General features: G+C 45.0%; 1 protein-coding gene across 3 annotated transcripts in view; it reads left to right on the forward strand.

Moving 5' to 3' along the window:
• Positions 1-1,867: 1,867 nt before the first annotated feature.
• The window catches only part of ABCC5 (ATP binding cassette subfamily C member 5), an 80,998-nt gene continuing 65,519 nt past the window's right edge, over positions 1,868-17,346 (forward strand). For all 3 annotated transcript variants that reach the window (XM_039347214.1, XM_039347216.1, XM_039347215.1), the window contains exons 1-2: positions 1,868-2,055; positions 6,807-6,986. In XM_039347214.1, coding sequence (XP_039203148.1) covers positions 6,858-6,986 — 129 coding nt within the window. In that variant the 5' untranslated portion in view covers positions 1,868-2,055; positions 6,807-6,857. The remainder of the gene's footprint in view (positions 2,056-6,806; positions 6,987-17,346) is intronic.

Below are 17,346 nucleotides of genomic sequence, written 5' to 3' on the forward strand. Positions count from 1 at the left end.
TTAGGTGGCCAAAGTACTTGAGTTTGAACTTCAGGATCTGGCCTTCTAAAGACCACTTGGGCTGATCTCCTCTAGGACTGACTGATTTGAACGCCTTGCAGTCCAAGGAACTCGCAGGAGTCTTCCCCAGCACCATAGTTCAAAGGCCTCCATTCTTTGGCGCTCAGCCTTTCTTATGGTCCAACTTTCACAGCCATACATTGCAACTGGGAAAACCATGGCCTTGACTATACACGCTTTTGTTGGCAGGGCGATGTCTCTGCTTTTTAGTATGCTGTCTAGATTTGCCATAGCTTTCCTCCCCAGGAGCATCTTTTAATTTCTTAACAGTAGTAACAGTAGAAAAATCAAAGAAATCTTGATGACGATTCTCAAGTCATCCAGGTAGAATTGTCTGGAAGTCGAGTTGGCTGAGATGTTTCACTGGCCATCCAAGAAGAAGCCGCTTGGATGGGCAGCAAAATGTCCAAAACCAACTAGAAAATAAGTCCATTTGTCATGACTCAACTTTTACATAATTCTACCTCGATGACTAAGAATCTTCACTTCTCCAGCACCATAGTTCAAAGGCCTCAATTCTTTGTCGCTCAGCCTTTCTTATGGTCCAACTTTCACAGCCATCCATTGCAACTGGGAAAACCAAGGCCTTGACTATATGTACTTTTGTTGGCAGGGTCTCTGCTTTTTAGTATGCTGTCTAGATTTGCCATAGCTTTCCTCCCCAGGAGCAAGCATCTTTTAATTTCTTGGCTGCAGTCCCCTCTGCGGTGATCTTGGAGCCCAGGAAGATAAAATCTGTCACTAGGACTACCTATAGCAGTGATGGCGAACCTTTTAGAGACCCAGGGCCCAAATCGCAACCCAAAACCCACTTACGTATCATCAGGTGCCAAGTGGGCATGGCCCATTGGGTGGGCGTGGCCCATTGGGCGGGCACGGCCCATTGGGCGGACATGGCCCATTGGGTGGGCATGGCTGCAGTGGTAATGGCAGACTGGGTGGGACTAAAAAGTTCAATCAATTCCAACTTTGCGAGGTCTTTTTTTTCCTGCGAGGTTGAAATTAATTGATTGAACCTTTTTTTTTTTTGCACACGGCGGCAGAAGCCTAAAGCGAAAAGGTTTTATAAATCTAGCTGAAGGCCTAGGACTGGAGCAACAGCGTGTGCGCCCACACAGAGGGCTCTGCGTACCACCTGTGGCACGCGTGCCATAGGTTCGCCACCACGGACCTATAGTAATAATAATAATAATGTTGGAAGGGACCTTGGAGGTCATCAAGTCCAACCCCCTGCTCAGGCAGGAAACCCTATACCAGGGGTAGGCAACCTTGGCTCTTTTATGACTCGTGGACTTCAACTCCCAGAATTCCTAAGGAAGCATGGCTCAGCTTGGAAACCTCTCGCTTTCCCCAGCAGCATGGCTGGCTCAGGAATTCTGGGAGTTGAAGTCCACGAGTCATAAAAGAGCTAAGGTTGCCTACCCCTGCCCTATACCGTTTCTGACAAATGGCTGTCCAGTCTCTTCTTAAAAACTTCCAGTGTTGGAGCATTTACCGCTTCTGGAGGCAGGTAGTTCCACTGGTTAATCGTTCTCACTGTCAGGAAGTTTCTCCTTAGTTCTAGCTTGCTTCTCTCCTTGATTAGTTTCTACCCGTTGCTTCTTGTCCTGCCTGTTCCCCCCCACACCCGGCGTGGGTGCCAGGTCAGAGGGACCCACCACAAAGGTGACTCACGAAGCGGGGCAGAGCCGGCAGGGACGATGAGGAGGGCGGGGCGTATGGAAATAAGCCGGCTGCGCCGATGGCCTTCTGGGAGAGGTAGTTCTCCCCCGGGCGTGGCCAAGACCCTCGAAGGAGGCGCGGACTACCGGAGCGTCCAGCGAGAGGCGGAGAGGCGGCGAGCTGTTGTGCTCGCCCAGGATGCCCCCGCGCAGGCGCACTGCGACGGGTTGCGACAGAGGAGCCGCTTGAAGGTCTTTCTCGCCCGGCTGCTGCTTCCTCATCCTCCTCCGTCGCCGCCGCCGCCGCCGAGCTGGATCGCGGCCGCTCGAGCAGGTAAAGGGGGGGGGGCGAGGGGAGCTTGCGCGCCTCGGGCGGGAGGGGGGACCCCGCGGACCGCGGTGAAGCCAGCGCAGGGTCGGGAAAGAGGGGGAATCCTCACTGGGGAGGGGGCGTTCGGTTTCCTCCCGGAGGGGCTAACGGGGGTGGGGGGGGGCTAAGGGAGGAGGAGGAGGAGGGGGATCTGTGACCGAGAAGGGCGCTTTCACTGGCTTCCCCCCCCAACACCACCTTCCAGGGGTTTTGGACTCCAGCGCCCATCCTCCGCAGCCGCCTTTGTTGAAGATGGGGAGGGGGAGCCGTCGCCCCCTGGGGTGGGGTGGGGTGGGGAGCCTCTGCTGGCCCTGGAGCTTTTCAGGGCGAGTCCCCCTCCCCCGTCCCCCTTGCAAAGAACCGGGCAGGGAAGGGGAGGCCTGAATGGGGAAGAGGAGGGTGCTTTGCAGCGGAGAACGGCCTCTGTGTGTTGTGTGTGTGTGTGTTGTGTATATGTGCACTGGCTCACACACACACACACCCCGGTCCCAGGCTACCGTCTCTCCGGGGCTGAGCCAGCCGCAGCCTCCCTTCCCGATAGCCGGCCCTTTCTTGCACTGCCCCCCCCCCCTCCGGGTGATGGCGCTTTCCCCGTCCTTTCGGGTCCCGCTTCCCTCTGGGAAGGCTTGGGGCCAGGAGTCCGCTGCAAGCCTGCTGGGAAGGCCTGGCCAAAGGGCCTGGGAGCCCCTTGGGGGTGGGCGGGGGGCGGAAGAGAGGCAGCCGGTGCTGGGACGCTGCCTTGAAAGGATGAAGATCCAGTTCCCACCTCTGCACAATAGATTACCCCCCACCCTCCACCTATCTATCTATCATCTCTCTCTCCTCCATATCTAGCTATCATCTCCGTCTCTACATCTCTGTATATCTCTCTATTCTTCTAACCATCTATATCCTTCTATCCATCTATATGTATCCTATCCATCTATCTCTATCTATCCTTCTATCTCTATCTCTCCATCCTTCTATCCATCTATCTCGGTCTCTCCTATCATCTATCTCTATCTCTCCGTCCTTCTATCCATCTATCTCGGTCTCTCTATCCTTCTATCATCTATCTCTCCATCCTTCTATCCATCTATCTCTATCCTATCCACCTATCTCTATCTTTCTATCATCTATCTATATCTCTCCATCCTTCTATCCATCTATCTCTATCTCTCTGTCCTTCTATCATCTATCTCTATCTCTCCATCCTATCCATCCATCTCTCTCTCTATCCTTCTATCATCTATCTCTATCTCTCCTTCTATCCATCTATCTCTATCCTATCCACCTATCTCTATCTTTCTATCATCTATCTATATCTCTCCATCCTTCTATCCATCTATCTCTATACTATCTCTCTATCTCTCTATCCTTCTATCATCTATCTCTATCTCTCCATCCTATCCATCTCTCTCTCTCTCTATCCTTCTATCATCTATCTCTATCTCTCCATCCTTCTATCCATCTATCTCTATCCTATCCATCTGTCTCTATCTTTCTATCATCTATCTCTATCTCTCCATCCTTCTATCCATCTATCTCTATCCCATCTCTCTATCTATCCTTCTATCATCTTTCTCTATCTCTCCATCCTTCTATCATCTAATCTCTATCTATCCTATCCATCTATCTCTATCTCTCTATCCTTCTATCCATCTATATCTCCAGGGGTGGGATTCAGCCAGTTCGCACCAGTTCAGTAGAACCGGTAGCTAATTTTTTGTTGCCCAGGCCCAGAATGGACTTCTGGAAGCAGCATCCACACAGAGAAGCGGTTGTTCACATATTTGAATTCCACCACTGTATATCTCTATCCATCTATCCATCTCTCTCTCTCTCTCTCTCTCTCTCTAACCCTCTATCCATCTCCCCATCTCTATCTGTCTATCCATCTCGGTCTATCCATTATCTATCTATCTATCTATCTATCTATCTATCTATCTATCTATCTATCTATCTATCTATCCCTGTCTGTCTGTCTGTCTCACTTCTTAACCACCCATCTCCCCCAGAGTAGCACATCAAGAGGCATTTTGGTGGGCGGAGGAGCCTGTCTGATTCCCTTTGCGTGGAAATGTGTGAAAATCTGCCAAAGAGGTAGAATGCATAGTTAAAGTATGCCTGGAAGGAGGTGGAAAAAATATATATCTAAAAACAAGGGTGGAAGAGCAGATTGATAGGTTGGAAAGCCCCCCCCCCCCTTGGTTTACTGGTTGTTTCTCCCCGTTACTGCAAAGGCTACCTGGAAACAGGTGAGCAATAGGTGAATCTCGCCTATTGCTTGGAGGGTCTGAGATGATGGACTACCTCTTCTCCTCTCCCAGATCCGGAAAAGGATGCATGGAGACAGGAATTGCCAGGCGCCGATTACCGATGGGCCCTATAGAGGGTGCTGCAAACAAGGGAATGAATGAAGCAGCAGGCGGGCAGGAGGTGCCTCGCTGAGGCCTTTCTGCTTGATGCCAAGCCTTTATTATAAGCAAGGCATCTTGTGTCACGGGGAGGGGAACACATAAACAAACCCCTGTGGTGTGAAGCATACAGAATGACTTCATTCAATTGGGTATGTCTAGTTTAACGAAGAGAAGGACGAGGGGGGACATGATAGCAGTGCTCCAGTATCTCAGGGGCTGCCCCAAAGAAGAGGGAGTCAAGCTATTTTCCAAAGCACCTGAAGGCAGGACAAGAAGCAACGGATGGAAGCTAATCAAGGAGAGAAGCAACCTAGAACTAAGGAGAAACTTCCTGACAGTTAGAACAATTAACCAGTGGAACCACCTGCCTCCAGAAGCGGTGAATGCTCCAACCCTGGAAGTTTTTAAGAAGAGACTGGACAGCCATTTGTCCGAAATGGTGTAGGGTTTCCTGCCTGAGCAGGGGGTTGGATTAGATGACCTCCAAGGTCCTTCCAACTTTATCATCATCATCATCATTATTATTATTATTATTTGCAGCGAAGTGGGCTTTAGCGGTGGTAGCTGGCATCTTGGGATAATGGCTTTCCCTAACTGTTTTAAAACAAGTGATTTAAAACATTTGCAAGGCTTGTTTTGTTATTTGCAGAAAGAGGAACTCTGTCATCATGGTGACAGGATTTTGCTGACTCATGCAGCCCTAGAGTATTTTTCCTCTGCTTCTGTGGTAGTGAGGCATAAAACATAATACAATACAATACAATACAACAGGGGACTTAGAAGACACAAGGCAGGTGATTTGGCGTAAGGAAAAGAAAGAAAAAAGAAAGATAAAGGGAACACAGGAGGGAAAAAAACAACGGTGACGCTAGGGAGCCCTTATTGACTTTAATGTTCTCTATTAGCTCTACACAATCCAGAGACAGACTGCGTTTAACACGATGAGCTCCCTGTGATTGTTCGTCACGTAGAAAAAGATGCGCCTGAGGTACTTGTAATTGGTTCAGAGTAAATGAAATGGGCCTGATGGATCATTATGTAAAGCTCTGTCACTTCATGCAACAAGAATAAAGACAGTGCAGTGGTCCTCAACTTTTTGGAGCAGCGCAGCATTTTATTTTATTTTTGACAATTTGGGCATTTACGGCTAACACCTGTGTTGCTTACAAGAGCCCCTTGTCCATTTAGCCGAATGAAAAATTCTAAGTAGCCCAGCTGTATGGATAGTTTTGCTTAACAAAATTACTCCTTCCAAAAATTGCAGCAATTCGGTACGTCTGGTCTAGTGATCAGAAGTACTCTAGGGGTGACATGATAGCAGTGTTCCAATATCTGAGGGGCTGCCACAAAGAAGATGGGGGTCCACCTATTCCTCAAAGCACCTGAAGGCAGGGCAAGAAGCAAGGGATGGAAATGAATCAAGGAGAGAAGCAACCTAGAACTATGGAGAAATTTCCTGACAGTGAGAATGATAAACGAGTGGAACAGCTTGCTTCCAGGATGCTCCATTACTGGAGATTTTCAGAAGAAACTGGACAGCTATTTGTCTGGAATGATATAGGGCAGTGTTTCTCAACCTTGACAATTTTAAGGCATGTGGACTTCAACTCCCAGAATTCCACAGCCAGCATTGCTGGCTGTGGAATTCTGGGAGTTGAAGTCCACATGCCTTAAAATTGTCAAGGTTGAGAAACACTGATATAGGGTCTCCTGGTTGAGCAGGGGGTTGGACTAGAAGACCTCCAAGGTCCCTTCCAATACTGTTATTTTTCTTCCCCTCCCAAAGGCTGTATACAGCTCCATTTTTTTAATGCAATGAGATTCTTTTTTTTTCCCCCTAAACTTCAATACTCGCCTGAATACACATTCTTGTTCATCTCTGTCCCTGTCAAATACATAGATTGCTATTTGTAGAGGATTTGCTGCCTGTTGTGTACTTTAAGGCTGTTGAGTTTGTGGTGAGTTTGTGTTGGGGGGCACAGAGGGAGGCTCAGCCAATTTCACTGTATACATGTTATACTTCGATAATAAAGGGTTTATTATTTATTATTATTTATTTCTCTTGCAAAGTTTAGGACTAAGGATCTGTTTCTTCTCCTGTTGGGATTATCTGAGGTCACGGTTACAGGAATCCATCTGATATAACACTCCTTCTGCCGGGACTAATGGAAGAACAGTAGTAGGCAGACCATATTTGGGAATCAGGTTACAAAACTGTAATCCAACCCCATTTAGGACATCCGTTAAGAAAGAAGAGATAGAGAGCAGCAGATGTTCTCATGTATTATTTCTTTTTTTCTCTTTTGTTTTCCCCAGAGTTTTCCGAGTGGCATACACATTTGTTAACCCTGGCGTTTACAGAAAAAGATGAAAGATATCGATCTAGGAAAAGAGTACGTGATACCCAGTCCTGGATATAGAAATATCAGGGAGAGAAATAGCCTGAATCAAAGTGGAGGTCAAGATGGGATCAAGTTCCGGCCAGATAAATACAAGGTAAGTAGCAATGACTGCTTTTTAAAAATCGCATTTATTCATTAGTGCTATATTCCGCTGTTATTCCGGAAGCTCAAGGCAGTTGCGGATCATTCTTCACGTTACCCCCAAAAGAGGCACCCTGTGGAATAGGTCCTGCCCAAAGTCCTTAAAAGAATGTGGATAAAAGCAGAGTCCTATGCTAGTCCTAACGCTGTAACTACTAACTACACTGTCCCTGACACCAGCACTTGGCTGAATTGCATAACTGCAATTTACTGCAATTGCATAATGTATTTGTAAATTCTGTGTTACATAAATAGTGACCTTTAACTATGATTATAGAGCGTAATTGGCTTCATGCTTTAATTGCCAGTCAGTGAAAAGGAAACTGCCTTTATCAAAGATTGATTGCTATGGAAGTATGTCCGGGCAGGATCTAAAATTCATGTGTTTTTGCTTGGCATGGTTAGTGACTATATGTTAATGAAGCTATTAGCAAAGGTATTTTCTCCAGAAAGTGGAAAAATTAAGGCAAGTAAAGAATCAGAGCAAAAACTGCACATTAGAAAAAAATGCAAACGGCCAATACGGAGATTGAAAGGAAGATTTTAAGAAACACATTCCTCATATCCAAAAAGAATTAATGGAATAATTTATCTTAATAGATTTAGGATTAGGCAACTTAAATATTTAATGCTAAATAGTGCTACGCTAAGTCAATCAATCTGATATTTCCTGGCGAGTCCTAGGAGCTAAAGCAAATAGTGACACAAGTTAAAATTCTAGAACAGTGGTTCTCAACCTTTTTAATGCCGCGACCCCCAACCAGTCGTAAGTCGAGGACTACTCAACCAGTCGTAAGTCGAGGACTACTCAACTGGTGCAGCACCGTTTGCAGAATGGGACTTTCGGCGGGCTCAGCAGGGCAGAGACAGCCTGGACAGTTCCTATTGGCTTTTGAAAGCCAATAGAATTAGACTCTATTCAAGAGAGTCTATTCTATTGGCTTTCAAAAGCCAATAGAATAAAAGGGAGTAGCACAGCTAAGGAAAAGGGGAAAAAAATGGCGGACTGCATTGTTTGGCGACCCCCGTGAAATGGTTGTTCGACCCCAAATGGGGTCCCGACCCACAGGTTGAGAATCACTGGTCTAGAATGTTACAAATGGTATGATTTTGGTCATGTTACGGTGCAAATGCTATTAAAAAAAACTTTACATTCTTCTAACCAGTATGTGGACAATTATTTAAAAGAACTTTAGGGAATAGAATCAGTGTTTCTCAACCTTGGCAATGTTAAGATGTCTGGACTTCAACTCCCAGAATTCTCCAGCCAGCTGGAGTTGGCTGGGGAATTCTGGGAGTTGAAGTCCATATATCTTAAACATTGCCAGGGTTGAGAAACAGTGGAATAGATAGAGAAATTCAGGAAATTACATGTTGAGTTATCTTTATTTGTGTTTTGGGTAAGATGGTGGAAATTGCTTTGATAAAACATCAATAAGCCAGTTTGGTGTAGTGGTTAGGGTACTGGCTAATTAACCAAGAGATTATAAGTTCTAGTCCCATTTTAGGCATGAAAGCCATCTGGGTGAGTTTGGGCCAATCAAAGGACATGGTGAGTTGTATTCCTGCCTTAGGCATGAAAGCCAGTGGGTTGACTTTGAGCTAATTGCCAGGAGACAGTGAGTTCTAGCCCCGCCTTAGGCACAAAAGCCAGCTTGACCCACCAATTGCCAGGAGATTGTGAATTCTAGTCCTGCTTTAGGTATGAAAGCTGGCTGGGTGACTTTGGACCAAACCATCTGTAAGACTTCTTATTATAGAGAAGAAGAGCAAGGAGTATTACATATGTTGTCAATGCTGCTAACATCGGATGTTTTTGCTTTGACAACATATGGAGATGCAACCATTTTCCTTCTTATGTTTTACTCTTAGAATTAGAGTTAGAATTAGATCAGTGTTTCTCAACCTTGACAATTTTAAGGCATGTGGACTTCAACTCCCAGAATTCCACAGCCAGCATTGCTGGCTGTGGAATTCTGGGAGTTGAAGTCCACATGGCTTAAAATTGTCAAGTTTGAGAAACACTGAATTAGAAGATACTGGGGGAAGGGAGGAGGAGGAATGTGCATGGGAGTTTCGCTAGACATAACATGACTGAACCTAGTGTGTGAACCAAGGTTATTGAAATAAGAGATGATAAGAATTGGCGGGCTGGAGAACTGGAGGGAAAGCCTGCATTTCAAACTAATTGGAGAATGTGATTTATGACAGTTAATTAGAGGAGGGAATTGTGCTTTGATACTATGTGCTCAGGGGAGGGAAATTCAGATTTTGGCTTCAGAAGATAATAGAGGACAGGAAGGCCTGGAGGAACATTGTCCATGGGGTTGCAATGGGTCGGACACGACTTTGCAACTAACAACAACAATGTTGGTGCCGATGTTATGCTACTCAAAGATTCTTTAAAGTAAACAATGTCTCGAAGTTCTTTTGAAGAGTTTCATCTGTTGGAACCATGACATATGTTCACCTTTACTTATAAAAAGTAAATAAAGGTGGGATAAAAATCTAATAAACAGATAAACATTCTGTTGGGAATCTCATTAAAATGCCTATGAAGCAGTTCTTCTGGCAAATAACTTAAAAAAGGTGAGGGATGGATCTAGTCTTTGGGCCTTATTCTCTTTAATAATAATAAAGTTGGAAGGGACCTTGGAGGTCATCTAATCCAACCACCTGCTCAGGCAGGAAACCGTATACCATTTCAGACAAATGGCTGTCCAGTCTCTTCTTAAAAACTTCCAGTGTTGGAGCATTTACCGCTTCTGGAGGCAGGTGGTTCCACTGGTTAATTGTTCTAACTGTCAGGAAGTTTCTCCTTAGTTCTAGGTTGCTTCTCTCCTTGATTAGTTTCCATCCGTTGCTTCTTGTCCTGCCTTCAGGTGCTTTGGAGAATAGTTTGACTCCCTCTTCTTTGGGGCAGCCCCTGATATACTGGAACACGGCTATCATGTCCCCCCTCGACCTTCTCTTCATTAAACTAGACATACTCAATTCCAGCAACCGTTCCTTGTATGTTTTAGCCTCCAGTCCCCTAATCATCTTTGTTGCTCTTCTCTGTACTCTTTCTAGAGTCTCAACATCTTTTTTTACATTGTGGTGACCAAAACTGGATGCAGTATTCCAAGTGTGGACTTACCAAGGCCTTGTAGGATCTCTTCTAAAAGAAACATAAATATCACAGCTGATGGGGAAACCCGATTTGCAAGCTTGACTCTCATCCCATTTTATTATCCAACCCTGACTTTGCAAATTTCATGACCTCGGCAGCAAATTCAACCTTTTACCCTTGAAGGCTGCTTTTTATAGCATGCAGCTGGCTGGGGGGGGGGGGGGGAGAGAGAGAGAGAGAGAGAGGAAACATTTGCAAGGGCTCACATATTTATGTGAACTTGGGAGTCGCCCTAATGAAAGTGTTGCCCTAGGATAGGTAAATAAAACCTGCCAGGTGGAGTTGGGGAAACTTTAACGTTGCCGAAGTCATTTCTGCCTGCTGTTCTTTTACAGTTCTTTGGAGTCTCAACAAATATGTGCAGAGGCGTGATCACTGTGACTTTGTTTTTTAGAAGTTCCAAAGGACCTTTTAACAAAGTCCTTGAGGAAGGACGTGAAAGCAAAATTAGCAGTCACGGGATAAAAGAAAAGAAAAGAAAAAAAATCACTAAGCAAGCTGCACAATGTTTCATAACCCATTTTATTTTTAAAAAAAACAATCAGAATATGGGAAATAACCTTTTTAGAACCACAGAGTTGAAGAGGGGGTATATTGATTTATTTAAACTTTTGACAATCAGCTGATTCTGTAACTCCTAATTCTGTAAAATTAGCCCCAGGAGAAGTTCAGAAACCTTTTTTGCTGGGGATAATGTACATTGGGGGTCTTCACACGTGGCCCTTTTATGACGTGGACTTCAACTCCCAGAATTCCTCAGCCAGGCACCCGTGCCTGGCTGAGGAATTCTGGGAGTTGAGGTCCACAAGTCATGAAAGCACCACGTGTGAAGACCCCTGCCTTAAATCTAACCAACAAAATGGAGGCTGGCTGAGGAATTCTGGGAGTTGAAGCCCACAAGTCATCAAAGGGCCAAGTTTGAAGACCCCTGCCTTAAATCTAACCAACAAAATGGAGGCTGGCTGAGGAATTCTGGGAGTTGAAGTCCACAAGTCATCAAAGGGCCACATGTGAAGACCCCCTGATGTACAGTATTGCTTTTTCCCCCTTTCAATAATTCTTGCAATTGTGCTTAGCGCATTACTGTTGATAATACCCTGTAAATATGGAAATATTGCTACATAATGTAGAGTTGAGGGCCACAGTTCCACATTCTTGGTCAGGCAGCCATTAGATTTTTCCCTTGCTGTTATTATTGTAGAACTTCCTGATCGTTTGTGACTCGGCAGAAATTACTCCCAGCGTTAAGGGAAGTTAGAGTGGTTAGCTGCTGTTTTCGGAGATTGCTGATGACATTGAGCGGCTTCGTCGCTTTTAATTAAGCAGATGCTACTGGCAAACTTTATCATCCACACCAGCATTGCTACAGCCAGGCAGTCTTTGTTTTTGAGCCACAAGGCCCCAAAGTTAACTTTCATTGCACTCAGCTTGGCTTAAGTCCTAAACTGCCCTCATGACTGCATTTTCTCTGGGCAGCGTATCTGGTTCATCCTGGGTGGTCCTCTGGCCTCAGAAGCCTGCTTCTTGCTGGTGAAATGGATCCAGGATTCAATCCTGAACTAAAAAGTTGCCCGGACATCAGGCGTGGGGATGTGACTAATGGAAGAGGCATGAGGGAGTTTATAATCTTTTCTCTCTGTCATTCTCTCTGTGTCTCTCTTTTAAAAGCTGACTGGTTGGTCATTTTGTTTTTTTTTTGTTTGTTTTTTTGTTTTTTTGTTTTAATTCTAACTCCAGCTGCTCTACCTGCTGAGATTCACATGGTGCTCACAAGTATGCTTGAGCAGGGGGTTGGACTAGATGACCTCCAAGGTCCCTTCCAACATCACCATTATTATTATTATTATTATTATTATTATTATTATTATTATTATCGATCATCGCACAGTCAGCCAGATGTTCAGACTGGATTTGGCATTTTGTCTACCTATCGAGTCCTTACCCAGGACCTGGGATAGGCAGATGTGGATGTTTGATGGTATTACAGATATCGTCGTAGGATGGAAGCAGTTCCTAATAAGGCCGCCTTTTGCAATTGACTAATAGCGAATTTGTCAATGCCAATGGTGTTCAAGTGGTGCTCCAGTTGTTTTGGGATTGCACCCAAGGAGCCTATGACTATTGGTACTACCCTTGCTTGCTTTTGCCACAGTCTTTCTATTTCTATTTGTAGGTCTTTGTATTTTGTTATCTTCTCCAGTTCTTTCTCTTCTATTCTGCTGTCTCCAGGCACTGCCACGTCCACTATCCAGACTTTTTTGTCTTTCTTATCGACAATTGTTAAGTCTGGGATGTTATGTTGCAGGTGCTTGTCTGTTTGAATTCTGAAGTCCCAGAGCAGTTTAATTTTATCATTTTCTGTGACTTTCTCTGTTTTATGATCCCACCAGTTCTTGCTTAAAGGCGAATGATATTTCTTGCAGATCTTCCAATGCACCATTGTTGCTACTTTGTCATGCCGCTGCTTGTAGTCAGTCTGTGCGATCTTCTTGCAGCAGCTTACCAGCTGTTTCTTCAGCTTCTTTGCATAGGCAGCACTTATTGTCTCAATTTTGACTTTGTATGCATTTGTCCTTAAGGCTTGGTCTTGTACAGTCAGAATTAGTCCCGCGGTGGTGGTGTTATTACTACTACTACTACTACTACTACTACTACTACTACTACTACATCATTATTATGCTGAAGGCAAGAAGAGAATGGAGCTGTTTGAGTGTTTTTGTAGACATTTAAGATAGCTGAATAGAAAGGTGTGGGGTAGGAATTGAACAAATAAAACAAGCACAATTAAAAACAGCCAGGATGGGGGCTCAATTGGTGCCAGCCAGGACACAGTGTGTTGTGATTTAATAATAAGCCGCATAGCATCTGGTTACAGTAAGCCAGCTCTGGCTATTCCTTTTGCTATAAATAGTTCACGTAAACAATTATTTCTAATTGCCCCTTGATTGATAGTTTAATTCACTGATTTCAGTTTGAATTAAGATCCTCATTCAGGAAGAGAATGGGCATAACTGCTTATGTAAACCACCCGTAATATTAAGAGCCGCAGCTGCCCTTCTGCAGTCACAGCTGGCTGGTTCTGCAGTATTTCGTCACTTCAATGCCATCTGAACGGCATAGTTGTTTGGATAGACTGAAGACCTTTTTGACGAGGAAAACCCGGAGTTGAAAGGACAGCATAGCCATTTTAAAAACAAAATGAAGTTTGCTGTTCAAATCAGATTTCCTTTTTCTGATTCTGGTCACTAAGCGACGGTTGGAAGTTCTGACGGCCCAACCTGGGGGTTTATGTCAATCAGGACTCCAGACTGTTCAAATGAATTAGATAGGCTTGTATACTAAAGCGCTCTACAAGAATCTGAGCTACTAACGGTCCAAGCAAATTGGCGGTAGATAAGAGTCAACTGAATTCAAGGTGGGCTGGATTTATAGATCCCTTGTGGGCACGAAGGGAGTCGAGACGCATGATGCGTTTGACCCCCCCCTCCCTCGGGCTCAGCCTGGTCCTCTCATACCGTTTTTCACACTTACCACCATTGCAGTATCCCTGTGGTCACATGATCAAAATTCAGATGCTTGGTCATTGGTTCATATTTATGACAGTTGCAATGTCCTGAGGTTATGTAATAATAATAAAGTTGGAAGGGACCTTGGAGGTCATCTAGTCCAATCCCCTGCTCAGGAAGGAAACCCTATACCATTTCAGACAAGTGGCTGTCCAGTCTCTTCTTAAGAACTTGTTGGAGCATTCACCGCTTCTGGAGGCAGGTTGTTCCACTGGTTAATTGTTCTAACTGTTAGGAAGTTTCTCCTTAGTTCTAGGTTGCTTCTTTCCTTGTTTAGTTTCCATCCGTTGCTTCTTGTCCTACTTTCAGGTGTTTTGGAGAATAGCTTGACTGCCTCTTCTTTGGGGCAGCCCCTGAGATATTGGAAGACTGCTATCATGTCTGAGGGGAGGGGAATTCAGATTTTGGCTTCGATACTCGAATAAAGATTCTTTAAGGAAGTTCTTTGAAGAGTTTCATCTGTCGGAACCATGACAGACTACTAATCAGTATATGTAGTTACTCTCACAGATATGTCCATGTAATTACCAGAAGTCAAAATTGACTTTTAATTTTTTTCTTAGGAGGAAGAGCAGAACCCATAATTTGGGTTCTGGCATCCCTGTCACTATCTCTATGAGCAGTCTCAGTATATTCCCTTAGGCAAAATAAGAGGGGGGGGGGGATAATCAGAAAAGGAGATATTGATGATAGTGAATTATCATGGCATAGGTAGAGTGTGAACTTGTGCTCACGAGGAAAAAGTTTCTTTTCTGTGAAAAAAGAAAAATAACAGGCACGCTGACCGGTGAACTCTGATTTATTTGTTCTTCTTGCAATCTTCAAGACCATAAAGATTATTGTGAACTTTCTGTGTAGTGAAATAGTGGACTTTGTGACCTCTTAAGTGTTAGATAACGCTCTACCAAAGTGTTCCCACTTATGTGCTTATAACACCTCGGGTAATTCAAAGTTCTGTTTCAATTTTGAGAAGTTCCCACCGACTTAATTAGTGGAGACTCTTCTTAATTTAGTCTGTTGCAGAGATTTATGAACCATAGTAATTAGGGTTTTTTTCTTCCTATTTCAATCCATGTTTGTCAGTTGAGGTCACAGTCAAGAACAAGCATACAAAGAAAAAAAAGGGGGGGGGGAAGTCAAGCTTTTGTGAGGCTCGAAAATAGATAATGAGAAGGAAGGACTCACTGGAGAAGAGCCTGATGCTGGGAAAGATGGAGGGCAAGAGAAGAAGGACGACAGAATGAGATGGCTGGATGGAGTCACTGAAGCAGTAGGCGTGAGCTTAAATCAGTGGTGGCGAACTGATGGCACGAGTGCCAGAGGCGGCACTCAGAGCCCTCTCTGTGGGCACACGTGCTGTTGCCCCAGCCTCGCCTCCCCTATGACCCTCTCCTCACCAGCAGCCCCCCTGGAGGAGAGTCGCCACCAAGCGTGGCCCATGCGGCCATGCAGTGCAGCCAAGGACATGGCAGCCAGGCAGTGTAGACAAGACTCTGCCCTCACGCCCCATCACGCACAGTTGATACTGCAGGGTGCGGGCAGAGGGCGTGACCGCCATGGCGCTGCTAGGTGATCTGCAGCGGGCCCTGGAGGCGGTGAGTGGCCCTGCGGGCAGGCGGCTGGGGGCAGAGCGGGGACGGGCCAGGGGCTGGAGCGGGGCCAGTTTTTGGGCACTTGGTCTCTAAAAGGTTCGCCATCACTGGCTTAAATGGACTCCAGAAAATGGTAGAGGACAGGAAGGCCTGGAGGAACGTTGTCCATGGGGTCGCGATGGGTCGGACACGACTTCGCAACTAACAACAGCAACAAAAATAGATATCTTGGCTGATCTCATAAAATCTAAACAAAGCTAACTAGCCCTGGAATAATAAATCTCCTGGGATATATCAGTGCTGTAGACTAGAGTGGGAAGTCAATAAATTCGGATGAGCTCAGTGGAAAAAGCTTTCTTCTTGCTGCCAAGAAATCAAGAAATATGCTTGATCTTTTCCATGACATCTCCCTCCCTTCCCCCAATTTTTTATTTTTTTTTTGACATTCTCTTGGAGGAATACATTTTTCCAAGGAGTTAGAAGAGTGCAAGAAATTATCACCGTGTTGTTCAACTGTCGTGAATGCCAGTGCTGTTTAGCACAACTGATAAATAGCCATAGAAACCTGAAAGGAGTCTGGGTAGCACCTTTTCCAATTAACAGGTTTTATTAAAAAGCATCCTCTCAATTCCTGGCAAATAGATGGGGAAGAAATGGAGGTAGTGACAGATTTTATTTTTCTGGGCTCCAAGATCACCTCAGATGGGGACTGCAGCCAAGAAATTAAAAGACGCTTGCTCCTGGGGAGGAAAGCTACAGCAAATCTAGACAGCATACTAAAAAGCAGAGACATCACCCTGCCAACAAAAGTGCGTATAGCCCAGGCCATGGTTTTCCCAGTTGCAATGTATGGCTGTGAAAGTTGGACCATAAGAAAGGCTGAGCGCAAAAGAATGGAGGCCTTTGACCTATGGTGCTGGAGAAGACTCCTGCGAGTCCCTTGGACTGCAAGGCGTTCAAACCGGTCAGTCCTAGAAGAGATCAACCCCGACTGCTCTTTAGAAGGCCAGATCCTGAAGTTGAAACTCAAATACTTTGGCCACCTAATGAGAAGGAAGGACTCACTGGAGAAGGGCCTAATGCTGGGAAAGATTGAGGGCAATAGAAGAAGGGGACGACAGAGAATGAGATGGCTGGATGGAGTCACTGAAGCAGTAGGTGTGAACTTAAATGGACTCCAGAAGATGGTAAAGGACAGGAAGACCTGGAGGAACGTTGTCCATGGGGTCACGATGGGTCGGACACGACTTCGCAATTAACAACAATAACAATTAAAAAGCATAAGCTTTTGTGCAGCTCACAGATGCTCAGGTCTGTTAGTAAAAGGTACCAATAAAGGAGAATATTTGCAGCTCAGGGTTGAACTGTGGGGTCTTTGGTGCTCTCTGAGCTTGGCTGTATTCTTGCAGACGTTTCATTACCCAAACTAGGTAACATTATCAGTGTTAGTAAGGAGTGTGGTTTGTTAATGTGCTAGCACAGGAGTGGGCAACCTTGGCTCTTTTATGACTTGTGGACTTCAACTCCCAGAATTCCTGAGCCAGCCATGCTGAGGGGAAAGGGAGAGGTTTCCATGTTGAGCCATGCTGGCTCAGGAATTCTGAGAGTTGAAGTCCACGAGTTATAAAAGAACCAGTGTTGCCTACCCCTGTGCTAGTCAAAAAAGGTGGTACCAGATTCCTGACTTTTTTGCTACCCTAGAGGACAGACATATAATTAACATTTATAGCAAAGGTCTTTCAAATTAGGCTGAAAATTGTTCTGAAACAAGAAGGCCCCATTGTATTTAAAAATGAAAGCCAACTCTTGGTTTTTCCCCCCCTTTGCATTATCTACCTGGAGCAGACACGTAAAATATTCTCTTCAAATCATTCAGAGCAATCCGGTCTCATGCAAACCTAGGAATATGTTTTAGAAATGCTTGCAGGGGGACTAAGTAGCATTAATACACAAATTTAACTAACAAATGTCTCATCTGTCTCA

The sequence above is a fragment of the Crotalus tigris genome, unplaced genomic scaffold, assembly GCF_016545835.1.
Source record: "Crotalus tigris isolate CLP2741 ecotype Arizona unplaced genomic scaffold, ASM1654583v1 scf7180000018055.714482, whole genome shotgun sequence".
NCBI classification, from domain to species: domain Eukaryota; kingdom Metazoa; phylum Chordata; class Lepidosauria; order Squamata; family Viperidae; genus Crotalus; species Crotalus tigris.